Source organism: Phascolarctos cinereus, unplaced genomic scaffold, assembly GCF_003287225.1.
Source record: "Phascolarctos cinereus isolate Bilbo 61053 unplaced genomic scaffold, phaCin_HiC Scaffold_726;HRSCAF=1367, whole genome shotgun sequence".
Taxonomy (NCBI): Eukaryota; Metazoa; Chordata; class Mammalia; order Diprotodontia; family Phascolarctidae; genus Phascolarctos; species Phascolarctos cinereus.
The window spans coordinates 414,866,395-414,890,820 of record NW_027556098.1 but is presented as its reverse complement, the minus strand read 5'-3'; the positions used below and the strand labels follow the sequence as shown (position 1 = coordinate 414,890,820).

Sequence of the window (24,426 nt, the reverse complement as noted above, 5' to 3'; positions counted from 1 at the left end):
CTCAGTTTCTTCATCTGTACAATGAGTATAATAATGGCACCTGTGTCACAGGACTTTGGGAAGATCAAGTGCAATAATGTGCTTGCAAACTTTGCAAAAGTTGGACAATAAACATTTATTGAGTACCTACTACACGCCTTTAAGTGTTAGCTATTATTGTCAGTAATAATCATTATATTTTTTCCATCCTGACAATAAGGACGTCATGGGACATTTTGCCAAGTGTTTTGCTGAAATGGAGATAAAATTGCCTTTCGTTCTGACTTGCAGCCCCTAAAACACATCTGTCCCGCTCTTGTGCCAGAACCATTTGGAAAGAGTCTGAGGCTTGGAGGCAAAAGAACCATTTCCATTGAGTGGGCATTTATTTGCCCGAGAAACATTATGGGAGAGTGGAAAGGGGCAGCTAGAGCACCGGCCTTGAAGTCAGGAGGACCTGAGTTCAAATCGGCCTCAGACCAAACAATCGACACTTACTAGCTGTGTGACCCTGGGCAAGTCACTTAACCCCAATTGCCTAAAAACAAAAAACAAAAAACAAAATAGAGTGGAAATAGGTCCAGCCTTAGAGTGAGGAAGACTTGGGCTCTCCACTGGTCTCTGATCCACACTGGGCAGAATGCTCAACCTTCCATTGTCCAAAGACAGTTCTCTGAGGCCATGAATAGCAGGGAAGCTGCCAGTCTGGACTGGTAGAAAAAGTTCTCACAGGAATTCTTTACTTTGATGAAAATTACAACTTTCATTTTTAAAAAATCATAAGGCATTGTGCTAGGGACTGGGGATAGACAGACCATAAAGGCACTTGTGTGCTTTAAGAGCTTACATTTGGTCAGACGTGGGCTTGAAGCCCAGCCCCACTGTCTACCACCTGTATGACATTGGACAAGCCACATTGCCTCTCTGGTACTCAATTTCCTCATCTGTTAAATGGGCATAACATCACTCCCACGACCTTCTTCACAGAGTTTCTGTATGGGAAGCATCTTGGAAATGGCAGTTGTCCAGGATACTATTGTTTCCCGATGAGGACTTGACTCTTAGCTCCTCCCCTCCATTTCCTTCCCTAACTCTCTCCTGCCAGCTGAAGCCCACACAGAGCCCTCTGGTCATTGGTTTCCTCTGGCTTCTTCCTGCTACTGTCAATGAGGAAACGATTAGGGTGTGTAAATGCAAGACATGTAAGGAAATGGAAGTAGGGAAAGTAACAGAGCATTGACATAAAAGCCCCCATTGGTGTACTTCCCATTAACAATTAGCCAGTAGACTTAGTTGATTTTTTTTTTAGGCCGAAGGCATTTATTTAGTCAAATGGTGTCAAAAGCATTAGTTACAAAGCATTTCTATCAAAATCAGGTTTGCACTTTCCCGCAAATACGCTGAGCGTTCGTGAGGGTAGAGTGAGAATTAATTGAAAATGCTAATGTAATGTAATATTACACAATGAGGCACATATGCAGGGAATATACTTGTCGAAGAAAGCTCATAACTCCAGCGCTGCAGGGCCTCAATGTCCTTTCTTTTTCTGGAGGTCTTTCTAAAGTTTGACTCAGAACATGGCTCCGGTGATGGACAAGGTACTGTGCTACCCAGATTCAGGGTATAGCTTTGTCAGGATCCTCTCCCAAGACCATCCCTCTTTTTGATCCTCTCTTTTTTTATTATTAGGAGAGACCCTGTTTCCCAGGGCTAAGCAAGCAATCTGTGCCTTGAGCTTGGCATAACAACAGTCTTTTATGCTCCTGCTCTGAATGAACTCTGCTGCAGCTATATCACAGAACTGGTGGTCCCTGAGCTCAGAACAAGCACGTACAGGAGCCATGTCCCAGTCCTGAAGCCCTGCTATAAATATATTTTTGTCTTTACACAAACTAGCCACATTGTTGCTGTAAATCCTCACTGCTGCTGTTATACCTTACTGCTATGTTCTTTGCTTGCCATAACTACATGTATCCAGGCTTAGCCTCAAAGTCTTGAGTCTCCTTGATCCTAGATCAGACCATGGCACGAGTATCTATTTTCCCTCCAACAGAATAAAGAAGGTTCAGTGAAATGCCCTCTGTCCCAAGAAGATTCCAGGTAGCATAAAAATCTTGAAGAAGGAAAAGATATCACAGAATGAAGTTTGGGTTAATATTCCAGAACTGAAAACCGTGTCTCGAACCCCCTCCTTCTTGGACCTCTCTCTTCCAGAAATCATCAGGGTTCCCCCCACAGACCTATATCAAGAATTCAAATTAAATAGCAGTTTCAACCCTGGTATCAACCTCAACTCCTCACTCTCTCTCTCTCATATCACCCATCCAACCAGTTGCCAAATCTTCTCCTTTGTACCTTGTTATCATCTCCTCTCTGACGCTGCCACCATATTGGTACAGGCCTTCATTACATCATTCCCAGTGGTGGCATTGACTGAGCTATTACAATAGCTTTCTGGCTGGTCTCCCAGCTTCCCATCTCTCCCCATTCCAGTCAGAAATCTTCCAGGAGAGTCTGGGTGGTTACTTGTCAGGACATTGCAGAAGAGATTTCTACTCCAACGTGGGTAGGAATGTCCACCTTTGGAAGTTTGCGATTTTGGTTCCATGTCAGAAAAGCCTCTTTTATTAAGTCAACAAATACACAGCTAGAGCCATGCATTTTATCAAGGAATTAAGGAGGAAAATAAATAAAAACTGAACCAGACCCAGAAACTCTAGATAAGAGAGATCCAATATCATGGAGGAAAGTGGGAGAGGGGAAGAGCTCAGAATTGGGAGTTCAGAATGCTGCGGTCAAGACTGTGCTTTACTCATTTCTGTGAATCTGAGACAAGTCCCTTTTCCTCTTTGGACCTAAGTTAATTCCCCTGAAAAATAAAAGGTTGGATTAGATAATGTCTAAGGGACTTTTAAACTCTGACATCCTGTGTTCTAGGGTCCTCTTTGCACTGACTTTCTGTTTTAAGACCACTCCCAGCTCTGACATTCCCTGTTCTAAGGCCCCCCCCTCCCCCGCTCTGACATTCTCTGTTCTCACAGCCCTCCCAGCTCTGACATTCTCTGTTCTCACGGCCCTCCCAGCTCTGACATTCTCTGTTCTCATGGCCCTCCCAGCCCTGACAGTCCCTGTTCTCAGGGCCCTGCCAGTTCTGATGTCCTGTGTCCTACAGGACCTTCCAGATCTAACACCACATTCTAATGTCACATCCAGTTCTGACATTCTGTGTTCTCTGCTCTGACATTTCTTCTAGCTCTGACATTCCACATTCCTATCATTCTATGTACCTGGTACTGTTAATGTTCTATGGGATCAGTCATGCCTTGGAATCTTGTGAGTGATAATTTGAGTACCTCACTAACTAGTTTGGGATTTGCAAGCCTGAGAAATAACATTGAGGGACTATAGGATAAAGGAGAAAACACACACCTCTTCCTTCTATGCCCATGCTCCAAATCCACTATTGTTTTTCAAGTAAAGCCCATCTCCTTTGCCTGGCATTCAAGGCCCTCAACAATTCAATGTCACCACCCCCCAAAACCTTTGGATACAAAGCCTTGTATCATATCCTTTCTCCACATGTACATCATTCAGAATAGAATGAGTAATGAATTTAGAATCTGAAGACCTGGATTCAAATCCCACCTCTATCACTTACTAGTGACCTGTGTGACCTTAGGCGAGTCAGCTAACATCCTTGGACCTCAGTTTCCTCCCCTGTAAATGAGATGACCTCTGAGGACCTTTCCAGCCCTAGCACCATGATCCCAGATGGCTCGATTCCATTTGGACTGGTCCACTCTCTGCCCCCTTCACACAAATTCCTGCCTCCAAGCCTCTTCTCAGGCTGTTGCCTGTGCCTGGACTGTCCTGCCCCCCTGATCCCTGTTTGATTCCCACACACCTCTCCAGGAAGTTTCCTCAACCACTCTTGAGCTAGAACCATCTTTCCCTTGATGGAACTCACAAAGTCCTTGCTTTCTGCCTCCATAATAATAATGAGGGAGAAGAATAGCATCTATACAGTGTTTTATGGTTTGTAAAGCACTTTTACATAGATTTTCTCATTTGATCTGCATAAAAATCCTCAGAGATAAGAACTATTATTATCCCCATTGTACAGATGTGCCAGTTAGTGTTTGAGGCAGGATTCAAACTCTGCCCTTGGGTCTTGTCCCTCCCTTCCCCTCCCTTCCCCTCCTCCCCACTAAACCTTGAGCTCCATGAGGGCAGGGGTCATCTCTTGGCTAAATTCTGCCTCTGCCCCAGCTCTTGGCACAGAGCCAGAGTTGTTGCACGGTGGTTGATGTAAATGGAGAATCTTAGGGGTTCAGGATGTTGGGATCAGAGACGATGAGATTTGAGGGGCCTAGAATGTCAGGAATAGGCAGGAAAGATTCCCTCTCGAGGGTCCATCTCATGGATGGACACAGAAAATTGTCCTCTGCTTTTGGATAGTCAGGAATAAATCCAGAACACCAGAATTTTTGAAAGGCCTGGAACAGATCCAGAACAATCCAGAACATTGTCTCTGAGAGGCCCAGGATGCTTGACTATCACAGAACTGCTAGGGAAAGGCAGGCAGAGTTTGTGGGAGGAATGAGGCTGCTCAGCCGATCTCAAGACAATGACTTTATTCTGCCCCCTTCTTCCTCCGGGGATCCCCCGCCTGGATTGTATTCCCTATCCAGTCCACATAACGGGAGACACGAGTGTAGACACCTGGCCGGTTGGGCTGGCCACATGGGAAGTCCCCCCAGGAGATCACACCCTGCAAAGTGCCGTTACAGACCAGTGGGCCCCCTGAGTCACCCTGGAAAGACAGGAAGAGACAAATTCAGTGACAAAATCACATCCAGCCCAGGGAGAAAGACAGAGAGAAAGAGAGAGTGGTAGGAACAGAGGCAGCAATATACACAGAAAGGGCAAAAGAAAGGTAGAAGGAATTAAAGGGAGGTATCTTGAATCAAGGCCAGCTAGGTGGTGCCATAGTTCACAGAGCACCAGACATAGAGTCAAGATCATTCTTTTTTCTGAGTTCAAATCCATCCTCAGACGCTTACTAACTGTGTGACCCTAGGCAAGTCACTTGACCTTATTTACCTCAGTTTCCTCATCTGTAAAATGAGCTGAAGAAGGAAATGGCAAAGCATTCCAGCATCTTTGTCAAGAAAACCCCAAATGGGGTCAAAAAGGGTCAGTCATGGGGACAGCTAGGTGGCTCAGTGGATAGAGCTCCAGCCTTAGAGGCAGGAGGAACTGAGTTCAAATCTGGCCTCAGACACTTGACACTTACTAGCTGTGTGACCTTGGGCAAGTCACTTAACCCCAACTGCCTAACCAAAAGGGAAAAAAAAGGAACAAAGGGTCAGACATGACTGCAGCAACTGAACAACAAAATCTTGAATCAAGGAAATTCTGGCAGAGATTCAAAAATGGAGGAAAAAGCACAGAGATAATAATAGGAAGAGAAGAAGAGAGAGATGCATGCAGAAAGAGGCTGACAGAGACAAAGGCAGGGAAAAGTAGAGTCAGGAGTGGAGGAGACATTCAGGCAGAGACCTACAGGGAAGGGGCAGAGTGGTCCCAGAGCCCCTGTGAGCTGCCTGACACTCTCCTTTTTCCTGTGCTTCATCTCATATGCCCTCTCTCCATTTCCTTGATCCCCTAGTGTCTATAAAGAAACCACCCTTGCTGTGTCAACATATAGTCAATACCTACACATAGTGTTTTGTGTTTCCATCATGACTTCAGCACTGTACCAATCACTCTAGAGGGGTAGATGAAGAAATCTAGACTGATGTGGCTCCCTTCTGGCGGAATACCATCAGTAGAAAGGCCACTGCTCTGCACCCTGCACTCTGGCCATCTGCTCTTCCAGGGAAGATGGTGAGTAGATATACCCATGGCGAGTATTCTTTGGTTCAAAGGGATGTTGGAGGAGCCCCTTCAGAAGAATGATTACAAACAAAAATGGCGACTCCTAATGCCGAAGGCCCCAAATGACAGCCCTGGGAAGTGGGGGATGGGGGTCTGGAGGGTCATGGAACTTGGACCAAGTGATCAAGCCAGATGAAAGGAGATGTGAGTATGGTTTAATGAAAAGGGCTCTTTTTTGGACTCAAAAGACCTAAGCCTGAATTTTGGCTCTGTTCCTTATTTCCTTCATGACCTCAGGCCAGTCACTTAAAACTTTGGGCTCATTTTCCACACTATAAAACAGATTCAACAAGATGTTTCCTAAAGTATTTTTAAATCTTATGATCTGAAAGGCACCAGGGCACCATAATTTCAATAATCTACATTAACATAGAACCTTCCTATTTTTACTCTTTTTCATAAAACTACCTGGAATGATTATAAACTCCTTGAGGGCAGGGGCTATCTTTTGCCTCTTTGTGTAGCCCTTGCACTTAGCCAGTGCCTGCTCCATAGTAGGCACTTAATAAGTGTTGATTGATTGACTGGAATCCTTTTGGAAAATTCATTTTTGAAGTCACAGGATGAAACATATATTTTGGGGATGGAGGCAATGTGGGGATTTGCTTGACTCTGCATATTTGTTACAAAGGATGTGCTCTTTTTTTCTTTTTATTTTCCCAAGGGTTGGGTGGGAGGTCAAGTTGAGGATAAGGATAGCCTAACAAAAAAGAAAAAAAGAAGACAAAACAGACAACTACCTCTGGCTTTGGTCTACCAAGGGACATGCATTATACTAACATCCGTTTAGAGCTGGAAGGGATTTTAACAGTCCACTGGTTCCATCCCCTTCATTTAGTTCAGATGAGGAAACTGAGGCACCTAGAGGTTAAGTAATTTGGCCAGCATCACATGCCTGCTGTCTGAGATAGGGTTTGTTAGTTCCTGTTTTTCTTGATGCCAAGGCCAGTTCCTTATCTATTAAGCCACTTATACAACAGGACAGGCTGCATACCGGTGCTAACTGGAAAGAAGAGTACCAGAGAAAGGAATAGATCCTGTAGGGCTATTCCCAGAGACTCCAGGATCAGGGCTATAGAAGAAATGGGAGGTGAGTACTAGGTGAGGGCAAAATTTGGACCTACGCCCCTTTCATATTTTGCAGATGGTCTCTCTCTCTCTCCTCCCCTTCTTTCACACTCTGTCTCCCACTTTCCATTTCTCCCTTCCTCCCTCCCTTCATCCCCCTCCTTCTCTCTCTCTCTTTTACACTCTGTCTCCCTCTTTCCATCTCTCCCTTCCTCCCTCTCTTCATCCCCCTCCTTCTCTCTCTCTCTCTCTCTCTCTCTCTCTCTCTCTCTCTCTCTCTCTCTCTCCTCTTCTCTTTCCTCTCCTCTCCTTCCTCTCTCTTCTTCCTGTGTCTATCTCCTTTTCTGTCTCTCTCCCATTCTTCCTCTCTGTCTCTCTCTTTCTCTGTCTCCATCCATCTGTCTGTTTCTCCCTCCTTCCCTCTCTTTATCCATCTCTGTCTCTCCATGTGTCCTTCCATCTCTCTTCTTTCAGTGTTTTTCATCTTTATTTCGAGATCTCTTTGTCTTCTTTTTTTCCCCATGTCTCTGTGTTTCTCTTTCTTTGTCTTGGGAATTCTTTCTATGCCTCATTCTCAGCTCAAATACTGGAAGGAAGTAAACCTTCTAGAAATCCCAGTGTTTTGTATAATTATCGTTCTTTATCTGTACTATCCTCTCTTTGCTTTCTCTCCATAGTGCTGCCTCTCATTCTCTATTTCCTTTCGTCTCTCCGCATCTCTTCTATCTCTGTCTCTATTTCTCTGGCCACCTCTCAGGAACGGGGTCTTTCCTTGTATTTCTTTGCATGTCTTTGTCTCATTCTCCTTTAGTGTTTTTTTATCCATCCGTGTGCTTTCTATTTCTATCTGCAACCCTCATGTTCTTTTCTCTTTGTCCTGGCTTGCTCTCTATCTCTCCACTGTCTTCTGTCCCTCCTCTTCTTCTCTTCTGCCTCCACTATCCTTCTTTGTGTATTTATGTCTTTCCCGAAAGTTGTGCCTATTTCTCTGAAATTCTCAGTCTTTGCCTCCATGACTGCCTAATTTTGTCTCTCTTTTCCCTGTATCCAAATGGATGTCTCTTTGTCTCTGTGTCTCTCTCTTTTCTCTGTCTTTCTATCTCATCCTCTTCTCTGGCTCCGTAAATGTTTCTGTGTCTTTCCGTGTCTAGTTGCATGTAAATCTCTGTGTTTGCATGATTATCATTCTGTCTTTCCTCTGTGTCTATTTTGCATTTCCTTTTCTCTATCTTTCATGCCTCTCTTCTCTATCTCTTTAACTATCTGTGTCCATTCGCCTTCTCTCTCTTAAATGTGAAGCAGGAAAAGAACTCTTCCACTCACCACCAATGTGACCTGGGACAGGGGATAGTCATTTCACATAGCAAAACTTCAATGTCCCCATCTGTACTATGAGAGGGTTGCATAAAATCTCTTCTGAAGCCCATTCTGGCTCTAATGTTCTGTTCTATGAGAAACACAATTCATGAACTTCCCACGTCTTTCTGTCTTTCTGCCCTCTGTGTCTCTGTGCCTGCTTTTTTCATGGCTCTATCTCACCTCACAAGAGTCTTTGCCACCTTCTTCAGATCCAGCACACAGCATGTTGGGCGTAATCTTCCCGGGGTAGTTCTGATGACATTCCTCATCTGAGCGAAGTTGAATTTCAGCACACTGGAGGGTTTTGGGGTAACTCACTGTAGGGAGATAAGAAGAGTGAGGGCTGCATTTCCTGACCTGTCATGGGGTGGAAAGCTAGGGAGAGGGAAGAGAAGAGAAAAGGCTATAGATGGAAGAGATAGGAAATATGATGAAGTGGTGAGGGGGAAAGAATAAGGAACAGGGAGGGAGAGAAGAGGAGTGAAAAGATAAGAAAGGGCAGGAGGTTTAGGGAGGTAGGACAAATAGAAGAGATGGGTGGAGGTAAGAAGACACATGGATAGAAGAAAGATGAGGCAGATGGAGAGATATAGGATGTGGGAGGGAATGAGAAGAGATGGAGGGGAAGGGGCAGCTAGAGGGCACAGTGAATAGAGCACCAGCCCTGAAGTCAGGAGGACCAAAGTTCAAATCCAGCCTCAGACCAAACACTTTACACTTACTAGCTGTGTGACCCTGGCAAGTCACTTAACTCCAATTGCCTAATTTAAAAAAAAATGACAAGAAGAGATGGAGGGGAAGGGGATGTAAGGAAATGAAGAAAGACAAAAACATGAGGAAATAGAAGAAAGAGAAATATAGTGATATGGAGATGTAGAAAGATGGGGAGGTAGGGACATGGGGGAGATGTGATAGAAGTTACCATTAGAAAGAGACCATCTAGTCTAACTTGTACCCAGGCAAGAATCTTCTCTACAACCTACCCAACAAATTGGCACCCAGTCTTTGGTTACAGACCTCCAGGGAAGAGGGACCCACTACCTCCTGAGGCTGCCTATTCCATGTTTAGACAGTTCCTGTTATCGAGAAGTTTTCCTTATATCAAGTTGAAACCAGCTCTTTGCAGCTTCTACCCATTGCATCTAATTCTGCTGTCTGAGGCCAAGAAGAATAAGCCAAAGTCTTCTCCAAGCAGGTAGACTTTAAAATCCTTGAAGAAAACTCTCATGTCCCTTACCTAGAAGGGAGAGATAGAGGGAAATGGAAGGCATGAAGAGAGATGAATCATTGTTAGATATTGGAGTGATGTGGGAAATGGAAACAGGAGGTAGAGAGAGATGGGGAGAAATAGGGAGAGATAGAGGTTAAATGGGAGATGGGAAAAAATGAGAAATGGGAGATAGTGAGAGAGATGAAAGGAAATGAAAGATAAAGGGAGGTGGGAGAGAAGGAATTTGATAAGGAAAATTGGGATACAAAGAGGATGGGGATATAGAGAAAGCCTGAGAGAGATGGTGAAGGGGGAAATAGAAGGGGGTTAGAGATATGATGTAGATGAAAGGAGACAGGAAAGCTGAAGGAAGGAGGGATACTAGGGGCAGGTAAGGAGATGGGGAAATAAAAGAAGATAGAGAGAAATGATGAGAAATAAGAAGAGACGGAAAGAAGATGAGAGAAAATGGGAGCGATGGGGAGAACTTTGGGAAAGAAGTGAAGATGGAGAGAGATTTGGATATCAGGGATAGATGGAGGGGGGCAGAAAGATATTGGGAATATGTGGAAAGGTGAGAGAGATGGGGAGGTGGAGGAAATGGGGAAATGAAATGTTTAAGAGAATTGGCTTAGATGGAAGATGGGGCATATAGTGAGAGAATGGAGGGAGATAAGGGAGATGGGGACAAGTAGAAGCTGGGGAGATATTAGGAAGAGATGAAGAGGAAAGGCAAATATAGGGAAGAGAAAGGGTGTTGGAGAGAGCTGGAAAAGAATACATGAGAAGATTTGGGGAAACCACAGAGAGATGGAAGAGATAGCAGAAAATAGAAAGGTTTGGGGGAGAAATGGAGAGAGATGGAGCAAGATGGGGGGAGGTGGAAATAATGGGAGAACGATGAAGTTGATGGACAGAAATTGGTGAGAGACGGAGACGAAAGAGAGGGGACTTGGAAATAGCTGACAAAGATTTTTATTAAGGAGTGATAAGGGAGATATGGAGAAGTTGGGGATGAGGAAAGATGGAGAGGAAGTGGGAAGATTGATGGAAGTGAGATGCAGATAGGAAGAAATAGAAAGTGTGAAGATATGGACAAGATGGAGAGAGATTTATCTAAACTGGCAGGGATGGAGAGAGATGGCAGGAACTGGGAAGGTTAAGAAAATGGGAAGGAGAAGTCTAGGAGAGATGGGAATAATGGAGGAGACAGCGGAAGGTTGAGACAGAGGTAGTGATGAAAAGAGACAAGGATAGAGGGGGAAGTGAGTTGGCTACAGGGGGATGAATAAAGGGATGCCATTATATAGCCAAGACTTAATCCCTGTTCCTTGCCCCACATTTTGATATCTTTAACCCTTTATGAGTTGGTCAGCCATGGGAGGAAAGCATACCCTGAGGGCTCGTGGTGGTGCCCCAGCCTGACACTAACAGTGGGTGCCAGGAGGCAGACAATCTTGGGAGGGCAAGGGGAGGATCTGGACATGGTCATTCAGCTGGGCTGGCTTCTGAAGGTACAGGAGCATGATATCGTGATCATGGTTGTGGTGGGTTGGGCTGACCCGGTACAATGGGTGCGGGATAGAGCGGATGACCCTTTCGGCTTGCTCTCCTTCCTCCCAGTGACCCAGGGCGTGTTTACCCAGGTGCACCATGTACTGGCTGTAGACAATAGGGAGGTAATTCATGAGGCAAGTCCAACCAATTCTTCATCCCCATCCCGTGCCAACCCCATCCTGATTCCCAACCCATTCCCTTTTTTATCCCTTCCCCATTAGCATCCCCAACCCTATATTCATCCCTATATTATTCCTATTCCATCCCTATACTGATCCCTATCTTCATCTGTGCCTTATTCCCAATCCCATGGTTATCCCTAAACCCATCGCCAGCCCCAGCCACATGGCACATACTCCTTCAGGCAATGAGCTGCAGTCAGCACCCAGCTGGGGTGGATAAGGATGCCCCCACAGAGCAGCCGTCGATTCACAAGCAGAGCAGCCTGCCAGGGCTGGGAATGGGGGGCGCATTCCCTGACTCCAGGGAGGGCATCCTGGCCACCATTAGAGCTGTTGATAATCTTGGGAAGTTCCTGGGAGATGGCTGGGAAGCAAGGGAGACAGCAGTCAGGGATAGATCAAAGATGGAGGGGGCAGTGGACAAAGACGAGAGGGGAAGAAGAGAAAGATCTAGGGGCCAGAGATCCCTCTGGACAAAGTCTTGTTGGGGGAGGGATGGTTCATAAAGGGATCATCAGTAGGGTCAGAAGAAGAGGGATCTTGGGGTCTGGGGAGGATTAATGGCATCTTGCATACAGCAGGTGATTAATAAATTCTTTATACATTTTAAGGGTAGGGGCAGGAGAGAGTTTAGGGGTTGGGGGAAGGAACAGAAGGTTAGAAAGGGAAAGTCTGGAATTCAATGATATATCATCAAGGTGTCAGAAGAGGAAGGTCTGAATGGAATCTGAGTTTTAGGGGGAGGTGTCAGGAAGGGAGGGAGAGCCTGGGAATCAAAAGGAGATAGATTAGATCAGTGGAGTAGAGTGGGGCTCAGCAGGGGGAGGATTTGATTAATTTATTTGTTTTTTAGTTTTCAACATTCACTTCCACAAGGTTTTGAGTTCCAAATTTTCTCCTCATCTCATCCCTCCACCCACCCCAAGATGGCATGCATTCTGAATACCCCTTCCCCTAATCTGCCCTCCCTTGTACCACCCCCCTCCCCTTATCCCCTTCCCCTTCTATTTTCCTGTAGGGCAGGATAGATTTCTATACCCCATTTCCTGTATTTCTTATTTCCCAGTTGCATGTGAAAACAATTTTTTTTAAACATTTGTTTTTAAAACTTTGGATTCCAAATTTTCTCCCTTCCTCCCTCCCCACCCACCCTCACTGCAAAGGCAAGCAACTCGATACAGGTTATACATGTGTAGTCACGCAAAACACATCCATAGTAGGCATGTTGTGAAAAACTAAGTATATTTCCCTTAGTCCTATCCCACCCTCCATTTATTCTATTCTGTCTTTTGACCCTGTCCCTCCTTAGAAGTATCTGCTTCTGATTACCCCCTCCTCTAATCTGCCCTCCCCTCAATCATGCTCTTGCTCTCTTGAAGAGGGAGGATTTGTGGGATCAAAGGAGAAAACTCTGAAAAGTTAGATTTTCTTAGGTGAAAGGGGAAGTCTTGATGGATGGGTGAGAGCTGAGCAGTTCTGTAAATTCCAGGAGATGGGGGATAAAAGGTCTGGAGGGATAACAGGGGATCCTAGAGGATCAGACCAAGGAGTGTTTGAGGGTCCAGGAGTTATGAGGCTGTAGCCTAAGGGATGGAGGGGTATGGAAAGGAAAGGGTTTAGAGAGTGAGTGTAAGGCTTGCAGTATTAAGGGGGAATTTGACAGGGTGGCAGAAGGACAGTTGGAGTTGAGAGGGGGCCCTAGGGGCTGAGACCAGAGTAAGAGATCAAGTAAGGACCAGGGGGACAGGAGAAGGGCACATGCAGAACCTGGAGCTACGTGGGGTGGGGAGAAACCAGGTGACACTGAGAGCTGGAGTACCTTCAACCGGCACCCGCCCCTCTCCTCCCTGTTCTAGTAGCTCCTGGGGCAGCAAAGGGGAAATGGGGCCAGAGGTCCTAATTCCCACACCCCCTCCCAGGCCTGGCCCCATGGGACCTGAATTGACCTTGCCCTTGCTGCATTCTTACCGTGTGACAAGACCAGAACCAGGGCCAGAAGCAGCAGCCACATGGCACTGAGGGGTGGAAGCTGGGCCAGGGTGGCGCTGTTGGCACTGGAGGCAGGGGAAGAGGAGGATGAAGGCGGTGGGGGGGACTCAGCTGCCTGCCATTCCCAGCTCCTCTTCTTAGAATATTAGAGCAGGAAGCCCCAGAACCCCTGCTTGACCCACCCATCTGTTTTTGGATCCCTCCCACCTTGCTCCCATCACCCCAACTCCTTTCCCTCCCCAGCTACATGAAATGCTTGCTCCTGCTGGTCTCAAGAGCACTGCATTGCATCCATTCTCTCCTTATCCCTCCCCAGCCAGGCTGAGTCACCTTTTTAGTCCCACTATCCCACCCCCTTGTCTCTCTTTCCCCTCTCTCTCCATTTTGCCTTCTCCTCCCTTTGCCTTTTCCTGCCCCCGTTTGTCACCTCTTCTTCCTTGAGTCCTCTTCATTCTCTCAAAACAACTTCCTATTCCTCCAATTTCTTCTGCTTCTTCCTCTCCTCTTCTCTCCTTTCCATTCCTCTTCTCTTCCCCTAGGTCCTGCCTTTCTATCTTCTCTCCTCTCCCTTCTCCTCCTTTACTGGCCTCTTGTTATTGTCCTCTTCTCTCTTCCTTTCTCCTCTTTCCTCTCCCTCTCTTCTTTTCTCTTTCCTCTCTCCCCTCCTCTCCTCTTCCCTCTGTTTCCCTCTCCTCTCTTTTCTCCCTTCTCTTCAACCCCTCCCAAGGCCCCTCACAGCCCCCAGTACCTTAGGGACCCCTCGTTCTCCTTCTAGCTCCAGTCTCCTTTGAGGTCCACCTTGTCCTGAAGCTTTTAACCCATGACTTCCCTCCCCCTGAGCTTGCAACTTCTTCCTTATCCTTGTCCTCCCCCTCCACCCCGTCACTAATCCCCATATTGACAGCCCCATCTAGGGCCCCCAGGCTGGACTGGGCTGGGCACCCTATGGGGTGGAGTTTCCTAGCCTTGCTGGGATCCAGTTCTGAGCCCTGCCTCAGCCTGAGGGCCCCTTGGGCTGGGTGAACCCCAGGATCTGATCCAGGGGGGAAATCTGAAGGATAGGGAACCCACTACATATCCCCACTCCACTCACATTCATACTCCTAATCCCATACTCATAACTTCTTTCCCATTACAAACACCAACTCATGCTCAAATCCTGTTTCAATTTCCAACTCCATCCCCATTCCCATCTTCTTTTCTAATTTCAAACCCAGTGCCATCCTCCTTACTATTCTCAATCCCAACTCAATACCTAGCTCCATATCCAGGACTGTCCCATCTGCCAATCTCAACTTCATCCCTACTTCCCATGCACATCCCCCACATACAACCCAAAGTAACCTGGATCTCATAGGGATCTTAACCCTATCCCTAAGTTAAGTTTCATACCCATCACTGACCCTAACTGCAATATTGACTCAAAATTTAACCCCAAATCCAATATTGACTTCAAACAGAACCTAATCCAACCTTCAATTTATCCCAACTCACTCTAATTCTAACCTTTTCTCCAACCCCAAGCAACTCCAACACCATAATCCCACACTCCACCGTCACCCTATACCTGTCCCACCCCTGGTGCTGCCCCTGGTGCTGCCCCTAACCTGAGCCCTGACCTCAGCCTACCTAACCCTAACCCTGCCTCATCCACCCCCACATTTGAACTCCAAACTCCACCCAGCCCCTTTCCCCAGAGCCACCCACTGTTCCCTAAAACCGCCGCCTCTTCCTTCTTCCCCCTCCCCAACCCTTTCCGGCTTCCTCCTCCTCCCTTCCCATGCCCTCCATCACCTCTTTTCTGCCTTGCCCACATCCCGTATCAGCTGCTTTCTCATGCCAGTTTACAACTGCGCCTCTCTCTTCCTCAAGGACTTTCCTGGTATTCCCCAATGTCTACTTGGAGGGGGTAAGGAAAGGGGTGACTATGGGCTAGGAGAGTTTGCCAAGTCTAATCTTTTAAAGGCTTGATTGGGCATAGCTTAGGAAAAGTCAGGAATAGGAATGAGATCTTTGAGAATGAGTTTAGGGCTGAAAACGGACTTGGGGTTAGTGGTAATGGTTTAGGGTAAGCCTTTGAATGGACCTGAAGTGAGAAAAGTTGTGGAGAGAGGATTCCTGTTCAGGGATGAATTGGTACAGATGCCCTCTCAGGAACCTTCCAGTGCTAGGATTCTGGAATTTAGCTGAGAAGGACGTAGGACCAGAGTTTGTCTGGGTCTTAGAGGAACTTGGCACCCCCTAGTGGGCAGAAATAGTGGCCAGCTACACTTCAAGTCCATTTATCCAATGTACAGGACTCTGTACAGGGGTAAGTGTGCTATGTTAGACAGAACTTACCTGGGAACCAGGAAGACCTGGGTTCAGATCCTGCCTTTGACACATACTGCCAAGCCTTGTGGGAAAGTCATTAAATTCTCACCACTCTTGGCAGTTGCAGAGAAAGTAGTCAGGAATTCCCTAGACCAATTAAGTCATATCTACTCTTATCCGATTGTATATAAGGAAAGGCTCAATCCTTGGCATGAGATTGGTATGTAGCAGCATTCAGTCTAGTATGGGGTGGATATAAGGCTAAGGATCGCAGCAGTTGAAAATCAGGGTAAAAAGAAGGGTCAGTGTGGGGGGATTTAAGGTATGCACTATGTCATTCCCCAGAGCAAAACACTCCAGAGTCTCCCTCTTGTTCTGATAAAAACTCTTCAGCCTGGCATTCAGTCTGGCTCCAACCTGCCACTCCCGACTTATCAGAAGTGAGTCACCAAGTGCTTACTACGTGCTAGGCACTTGTCAAGTGCTAGAAATACAAATACAGGCAAAAAAAAAAGTAGTCCCTGCCCTCAAGAAGCTTACGTTCCAATGGAGAAAGACAACACTTAAAGGAGACCTCAGAAAGGGCGTGGAAGAGGTACCTCTGCAGAACCTGGGAGCTAAATCCTGAGGATGAAGAATGGCTGCTCTGGGGCCCTTCCCCAAAATGGAAGTTTCAGAAAGAACCCACCAATGGGAGAAAGGTTCTAATCTCTGCTCTTTCCTTTACTCAGCCACTAACCAAATTGACTCCTCCACTCCCCATTATCATCCTACATCCTTCCCAGCTGCTAGTGCCCCTCCCCCAACTATCTTGTGCTGGAGGCAGATGGGACTGGAGTCAGAAAGATCTGAGTTCAAATTCAGCATCAGATACTTCCTAGTTGCTCTTCTTGTTCATTTTTCATTGTCAAAAAGGACTGATGCCATCAACTTGCTCATGAATTGGATGTGAGGTGGTGCTGTTCAAAGTCATCTACCTTGTGTGGTCTTGGGTAAGTTACTTGACCTGTCTGCCTCAGTTTCCTCAACTGTAAAATGGAGATAATGACAGCATCTGCCTCCCAGGGTGGTTGTGAGAATCAAATGAGATATTTATAGAGTTGAGCATGGTGCCTGGCTCATAGCAGGTGCTTAACAAATGCTTACCAGTATCTACAAATATATGTATGCATGCCAACTCCCCATAGAGTTAAGCTCCTTGAGGTCAGCAATGTTTCACTTTGGACTTGATGACTCCAGCTCTCAGCACAGTGCCTGACATATACTAGGATCCTGATTGGTGGGAAGGCATCCCTTCTCCTCTGTCTGTTGAAATCTTCCTCTTCTCTCCAAGTGCAGCTCAGGCATCACTGCCTTCCTGAATCCTTCCCCTACACGCTCCCTGACATCCCCATTTTCTCCAAAGTGCTTTGAATCTTTTCTGTCCTTTCCCCTTCCCCATCCTCCCTGTGATGATGGATTATAAACTCCTTGTGAGCAGGGACTGTGCCATTTCTCATCTTTTTTACAGAGGAAGAAACTGAGGCAGGCAGCCCTTAAGTGACTTTCTCAAGGTCACAAAGCTACTGAGAGTTGGGGCTGGATTTAAACTCTTCCAGCCTCCAGATCCAGAGCTCTAACCACTGCGCCACCTAGTGGCCTCATGTGCACAGTAAATGTTTGCGGAGTGAAAGGGAGAGATTTGGAGAGTGACCCACCACTCATTCAGATGTTTATTAGTGGCCAGAGGCACAAGGCCTAGTGCTGACACTACAGAGATAAGGGAAATAATCCTTGCCCTCAAAGACCTTCCATTCTATTGGAGTGTCATAAAAAATGGAGACAGTGGAACAGAGAGGGAGAGGGTTCCCGCAGGGACCCAGCCACTGAGACCTGGGAAAGACTTAGCTTGAAAAGGCCATCTGCAGGTGTCCTGAATTGTATATGGCCACTGGACCCAGGTGGCTCCAGAGGATAGAGTGAGGCTGGTGACTTTGCGCAGCCCTGCCTCACTTTAAATCCAATTCACTTGCACGTCATGGCAACGCCTTCTTGATGTCATGGTCCTCTTAGAGAACGAAGGACAAACATAACACCCCTTGGTGCAGGCTCTCATGGCCTCATTTTGGCAACAGCTGTTGGAGGGAGTCCCTGACCACTCCCATCCATCCTTCTACCAAAGTGATTTTCCTAAAGCACAGGTACAACCATGTCACCCCCTACTCAGTAAACTCTGGAGGCTCCTATTCAAAGCCCTTCATATCCTACACTTCACTCCGCCCCATCCAGCCACACAAGCCACCCGACTGTGCCATGAATAAGACACTGCCTCTCTGGCTGGTCTCTGGGCATTTTCCCTGGCTGTCCCCTAAGCCTGGAAAGCCTTCCCCCTGACTATTCTCATGCAGCACCTCCACGGGCAGCTAGGTGGCGCCATAGTGTACAGAGCACTGGTACTAGAATCTGGAAGGCTCATTTTCATGAGTCCAAATGTGACCTCAGTTACTAGGTATGTGACTCTGGGTGAGTCATTTCACCCTTTTTGCCTCAGTTTCCTCATCTGTAAAAAGAACTGGAGAAGGATGGCAAACCTCTGTATCTTTGCCAAGAAAACCCCAAATAGGGACATGAAGAGTCTGAAACCTCCTTGTTTTGTTTTTTAAATCCATGGTTGTTTGCACCTTGAAGGCAGACTGTTTTTGCCTTACTTTGCAATCCCAGAGCCTCGTAGGTTGCCTGGCACATGTTAAGTGCTTAATAAATGCCAGCTGACTGACTGGCCAACAGAGAGGTAGGGCTAAAGCCAAAGAAATAGACAGGCACCGCTAAAACTAGACAGATGAAGATGGTGAGGGTGAGGAAAGGCAGAGCCCAGAACTTCTGGGCCCCCAGTGCTCAAAGCCAGAAGCAGCTCCAGGCCCTTCCCACTCATTGTCCCCAAGGAGTTAATGACGCCTCTTTAATTTCCCTGATAATTAGGGGCCCATTGTCTGAACCCGAACTGGAAGGGCTGGTCTGTAAGGGGATGTTGGTGTCTGCCCACTCCCAGCCTCTGGGGCCCACAAGAAACTTGGAGAGGCAGACACCGGGAAGGAGCCCAGTTTCGGAGTCGGAAGGGGTTCTAGAGGCCTCAGCGACTTTGGTCCCCAGGCAACTGGGACCAGAGCTGGAATCTGGATCCTAGGCCTTTCCCAGTGTGCCAGCATCTCCATAGCGGCTACTAAGAGACAGACACCAAGGCAAAGAAGGGACAGAAACCCAGAAACCTACACCCAGATTAAACAGTCAGAGAGAGAGACAGCAACAGAAATAGAGACTGGGATATAGAGGAAGAGAGAAAGTGTTTTTGGGGGAAATATCCTCTCCTCACCACCTGTCCCAGCATAGCCTCTAAAAATGTGGGGCACCTGCAGCAAGAACTGAGATCTAGCTTATTACCTAAGCGTGAAGGTTCCAGGGAACAGTGCCATGGGGAGAGGTCCACGAGGTCATGGGAGCAAAGGGACAGCAATATTCAGGACTCAAGGACATGGAGGCATAGTGATTGGGACAACGGGGCATTGGGAAATGCCATGGGATGTCTGGGGTTGTGGGAACAGGGATAAGGAAGTAAACTAAGGGACCTGAGGGGAAGTGGGGACAGCCACACAGAAGCCATGGTGATGGGACGATGAGATGGAGGACAAAGATGGTGACAATAAGGAGAAAAATCTGATGGAGATTTGGGGACAATGATGCAGAAGTGAGGCCATGAGGATGCTAGCAAAGAACAGGGGGGGGGTCCTCCCCGCATATGGTGGGGGTCAGCACTTTACTTCTACTCCTCCAGGTCCTAGACCACATGGCTCCAGGCTGTCTCTTCTTCCAGCCTGCCTCCCCACCATTCTTTCTTACCCTCCCCCTCAATCACACAGGATGTCCCAATTACAAAGGAAAAACCAGCACATACCAGTCACAAAGGAAGTCCTATAGGTTTTATTAATCTAAGACTGTTGGGGAGGGGTGACCAAGAGGGACCTGTTAAGTTACCTATTATTTTGGATACCTGAGCAAGGCAGTGGATTCATGAAAGTGGCTAGAGTACCTGGGAGGTTGGGGATAGATCTGCCTTCAGACCCCAGGATCGGGGAAAGAACACCAGTCTGGAACTGTTACATCCTAGCTATGTGACATTAGGAGATCATGCTTACCCTCAGTTTCCCCATTTGTAAAAATTCGAGTATAGGGTCTTACTAAAAGGTCCTTTCCAGCCTGCGCTTTCAGGGTCTAAAGTCCTTTCCAACTCTAAATCCTTTTGATTCTCTTTCCATGAATCCAAATCCGTACTAGAGATGGGTCCTCCAGAGGTCAGTGGTTAGGAAGTCAGGATGGCTGAGTCCTGTCCTTGGGGGAGGGGGGAGGATCCTTTGTAGGATGTAAGGCTGTAGTTTCGGGCCACCTGTCCCTGAGGGCAGGACTGAGGACAGGCTGAACTGGGGAATCCTCCTGGGAGTGTGGGGGGAGCTCATCAATTCTTCTGCATTTCCTTTAGGATCCAGGTCCGGTAACGGCAGAGGTTGGTGTAAACACCGGGAAACCTGGGCAGGGCACAGCGTTCCATGCCCCAAGACACCAAGCCCTGCAGGGCCCCATTGCACACCAAGGGGCCTCCAGAGTCACCCTACAGAGACCAGAGCAGAAGGGCAAGCAGCAAGGGAGAGGCATTCAAGAGAAAGAGACATGGGCAAGAGAAAGAGAGGAGACAGACATCAATCTCGGCAACTAGAGACATCAGGAAGAATTTTTCTATCCCAGTCCACTCCCTACTTCCAATGGACTTTGGGAAGATCCTCCCAGGGTCCACCCCCATCAGCCCAGGGCCTGCGGCTCACCTGGCACGAGTCCTTCCCACCTTCCTCGACCCCAGCACAGACCATGCCAGGAGTGATGGATTTTTGGTAAGCATTTTTGCATTCTTCTGCAGATATGATACCAATCTTCACGCACTGGAGGGCACTGGGATATCTGACTATAGCCAGAGAGGGAGAGGGGGACCAGCTCAGCCCTAGGAACTGAGGCGAGGACCCAGTCTCTTTAATCAGACACTTAGCCTTGACTCCCCTTAGCCACCCAGACAAGTGTGACCTAGGTGCCCTTACCAAACGGACTCGACACGGTACCCCAGCCGGACACCAGGCAGGCTGTGCCAGGATTGACACAGTCTTTGGCCAGCTGAATGGGGCGAACCTGGGGGGTCAGCCTCACTGGCTTCTGCAGGTAGAGCAGCATGAGGTCATTGTCGCTGTTCCTGGGGTTGTATGTGGGGTAGGGTACCCGGCGCTCCACCTTGAAGGATTGCTGATAGGCCTCCAGGCGCTTGATATTATGTTTTCCCAAGACCACTCGAAGGTTCCTTGTAGGAAGGTGAGCCTGCTCAGACCGACTCCAATTTGCCCCTCCCAATCCCAACTTCCAAGCCCCTCCCCACCAACCCTTCACTCCCCGTGTCATATGTAGCCCTTCCCCAGTCTCCCTTACCCCTAATCCATAGAGAACCTTAAGTCAAAAGGGGCGCTCAGAGAGAATCCAGTCCAACCTCTCAGCTGACTGATGGGGAAACTGAGGCCCAGAGAGCAAACAAGTAGAAGAACCAACATTCAGACTACAGATCTACTGACTCAAGCCCAAGAGTTCTTCCCACTCAATACTCAGTTTTTTCTATCTTGCTCTCATACAAGCCCGGGACTGAGTTTGACCTAGACCCAGAACAGCCTGGGCTGAGAGGGGTCAGATCTACCCTGATTTCTAGTCTGGTGGGGGCAGGAGGCTGGATGCTAGCCTGGCGGGGGGGGGGTCCACTCACCAGTGGTTACAGTGAGCTGCCGTGAGGACCCAGCGACTGGACAGCAGGACACCCCCACAGTGGAAGTTCTGATTGATGAACAGCGCAGCCTGCCAGGGCTGGGAGTGCGGAATACATGCTTGACCACCAATGATCTTATCCTCGCTCCTCTCTGTGCTGGCTGGGGAGGGAGGAATGTGTGGATATTGGAGGCAACCCTCTCAAACTCTGAAGCCCCAATCTCTTCTCCTTCTGGTCCACTTGCACATGCATGTGTGGACCTGATAACCTCTTTCCCTTAAACTAGGGTTGATGACTAAATGTAACTTTGATTTGAAGAGGGCTTTCTATAGATGAGCTAATTTAGTCCTTTTGTGAACCCATCCTAAAGAGGTGAAAACTGAGGCCTGGTGAGGTTTATAGGACTTGTCCTGGATTATAATCACTTAACTTCATTGTCTCCCATCTCTCAATGTCTTGCATTCCACCACCACCCCAAAAACACACACACACACACACCATCTGTAGACTCCTACAAAACTGTCCTCACCCTCATCTCTCATATGTCCTCGAGGTCCACCATTCTCCTGGCCCTCTGTACCACTCATCTACTTTCTGAGACTTCCTAAGGCTGCACAATCTCTTTGAAGACTCAACACTTCTTGTAATCTTTGATGGCCCCCATCTGAGAGGATCTCCCACAATCCCTTCTCCTAGAACCAACCAGCTCCTTTACCTTCCTTTCACCCCACACCATCCTCTCATACAGCCCCCTCCCCCCAGTTTGCCCAACTGAAATCATCCCCCCACTCCCTCCCAGTTCTATTCATATAATCTCTTCAGATGCCTCAGAGGGTTATTTCGGAGATGAGGAAATACTTGTTTGAAAAAACAAACAAAACACCTAGTGCATCATCTGGCACCTAGTATTATTATCTAAATGCTTATTCCTTTCCAAACATCCCCTCCCCTTACCCCCCCCACATGTGCCAGCTTCTTCTCTTCCCAGCAAGGACGCCACACCTCGTGTCTCCCCACCCCTCCACCACTGCCTCCCCTCTACAGCCTCAGGCACCTTGCCATCCGAACCACTTACCAGTGACCTGCAGAAGAGGCAGTGCGAAGAACAGGATGAACATAACTGCAGAGACGTCTACTTGGGGTGGAGGAGGTCTGAAGGGAAGCACAGAAAAAGTGGCTTAACAGACACATTCACGCTCAGAAATGCAGACACAGAAATTGATGGAGCAAGACAGACGAAGAGTACCAGAGGCAGGGATGGTACCCCTAACCGGAGGGAGGGACGTAGAGGCAGAGACAATGAGGCAGGACAGGCAGACGAGGGGCCAGCTGTCCCTGAGGAGGGGTTGTCTCTAGGAGAAGGGCTGGTGCAGGAGAAGGTCTCTCTCTTCCTCTTGTCCTCTTTCCAAGAAGTCCCGTGTGCTTTTATCTGAGCTGAAGGCAGCCCCCGCCCCTGTGACCAGAGAATGCTTTTATAGTCGAGTCCTTCGGTTAATGAGCACCCGCCCACTGGTTCTGGATTCTAATCCACAAACCAAGAAATGGGAGGGGGTGGGAATCCCAGAATCCCAGAATCCCACATTAGGAAGTGAGAGGTGGGGTGAAAGGAAACTATGAGAGATGGGTGAGGGGGCAGGCCATCCAAAGGACCGAGACCAAAAGAGACGGAGCCTGGTGGCATTGTCCCTGGAGTCATAAATTGTTGTTGTTCAGTCCTGTCCGACTCTTCGTGAACCCACTTGGGGTTTTCTTGGTAAGGATACTGGAGGGGTTTTCCATTTCCTTCTCCAGCTCATGTTACAGATGAGGAAACTGAGGCAAACAAGGTAAAGTGACTTGTCTAAGGTCACAAAGCTACCTGGATACCTACACGCAACTACACTTGGCCACCTAGCTCCCCTGGAGGCATAAGAGCTGTGTTCGAATTCCCCCGGCTCTCCCTGAGACTCAACTCCAGACCCATCTTGTGCAGGAGACTGTTACTGCTGTTTCTTCTTCTCCCCTCCCCACCCCGCAGTGCTTTACCCCTTCCATTTTCTCAGTCCAACTCTTGTGTGTATTTATTTACATGCAACTTCCCAAATCAGACTGTGAGCTCCCTGAGAGCAAGAATTGGGTTTTGCCCTTCTTCACACCCCCAGCACGTAGCACAAGCACTTAATAAATGCTGGTGTACTATATGATCTGTGTGACATTGGGTAAATCACTGTAGAAAAAATTAATACTGATATGGGACTATGCCATTAAACTCCGGTTTTCGAAAAAAGTTGTATTTAATGTTTTTCTATACCCAGGCAGCGATATGTCCAAACTGGCACTGTCCCCTCCCCCAAGTTGCATGCCCTCCAACTAGACTCTGGGCCCCAAGACAATTACAACGAGGAAAGAACAAAGAAAAGGAAAAAATTAAAAATGATTAAAATATTGTCTGGGGTCAGCGTTTGAGAACATTCACCACTCAGTTCCTTCCTGGACCACTCCCCTTAAAGGTCATAAAGAATTCCTTCCAGGAAGTCAGTATCAACCTTGAATGCAAAAGCAAGCTACTTACCCTCAGGTGGGTCCTGGCCTCAAAGCAACCAGTTAGAGACTTTATCTAGATAAAAGCTTTTAGTTAAATTTTTACTGCCCTTAACTGTAGTTTCCCTAAGAAAAACCTTTTTGTTCTTTCCCTACAATGTGGAAAAGGCTTTAGGGGACATTTTTTTTTAAATTAAGTTTTACTAAAAAAGAGGATTTAAATATACTTCCTCATCACTTAGCCTCGGTGGGCCTCAGTTTCCTCATCTGTAAAATGAAGGGGGTTGGAGTAGACAGCCTCTAAGGTCACTAAAGATCTCGGCAGTTAGGTAAGAGGCATAGCAGATGCAGAGTCCTGGACTTGGAAGGAGCCATGGATTCAACTCCTGCTTTAGTCAGTAGCCTTGTAATCCATGGGAAGTCACAACCTTCCACCTCAGTTTCCTCATTTGTAAAATGGGGGAATACTAGCTGGGTTGTTGTGAGGC

General features: G+C 47.5%; 2 protein-coding genes across 2 annotated transcripts; both read right to left on the bottom strand.

Annotated features, from left to right (window-relative positions):
* Positions 1–4,612: 4,612 nt before the first annotated feature.
* LOC110219944 (kallikrein-13) lies at positions 4,613–13,306 on the bottom strand. Its single transcript, XM_021003704.1, is given in 6 exon segments — positions 4,613–4,792; positions 8,527–8,663; positions 10,951–10,986; positions 10,989–11,218; positions 11,470–11,659; positions 13,264–13,306. Coding segments are annotated over 6 exon segments (816 nt in total).
* A 6,229-nt stretch (positions 13,307–19,535) lies between these two features.
* Positions 19,536–23,405, bottom strand: KLK14 (kallikrein related peptidase 14). The gene is made up of 6 exons (XM_021003703.2): positions 22,665–23,405; positions 22,494–22,570; positions 21,419–21,578; positions 20,715–20,968; positions 20,448–20,584; positions 19,536–20,236 (listed from the first exon to the last, which is right to left on the bottom strand). The coding sequence occupies exons 2-6, from the start codon at positions 22,534–22,536 to the stop codon at positions 20,084–20,086; spliced, it is 747 nt and encodes a 248-aa protein (XP_020859362.1). The 5' UTR covers positions 22,537–22,570; positions 22,665–23,405; the 3' UTR covers positions 19,536–20,083.
* Between the last annotated feature and the right edge of the window lie 1,021 nt (positions 23,406–24,426).

Bases quoted from the DNA above. Each gene is read 5' to 3' on its own strand.
- KLK14 (XM_021003703.2), bottom strand. From the start codon at position 22,536: ATGTTCATCCTGTTCTTCGCACTGCCTCTTCTGCAGGTCACTG. The intron at 21,579-22,493 runs GTAAGTGGTTCG...CTCCCTCCCCAG, and splicing joins GCCTCTTCTGCAGGTCACTG to CCAGCACAGAGAGGAGCGAG. The intron at 20,969-21,418 runs GTGAGTGGACCC...CCTTCCTACAAG, and splicing joins GCAGCTCACTGTAACCACTG to GAACCTTCGAGTGGTCTTGG.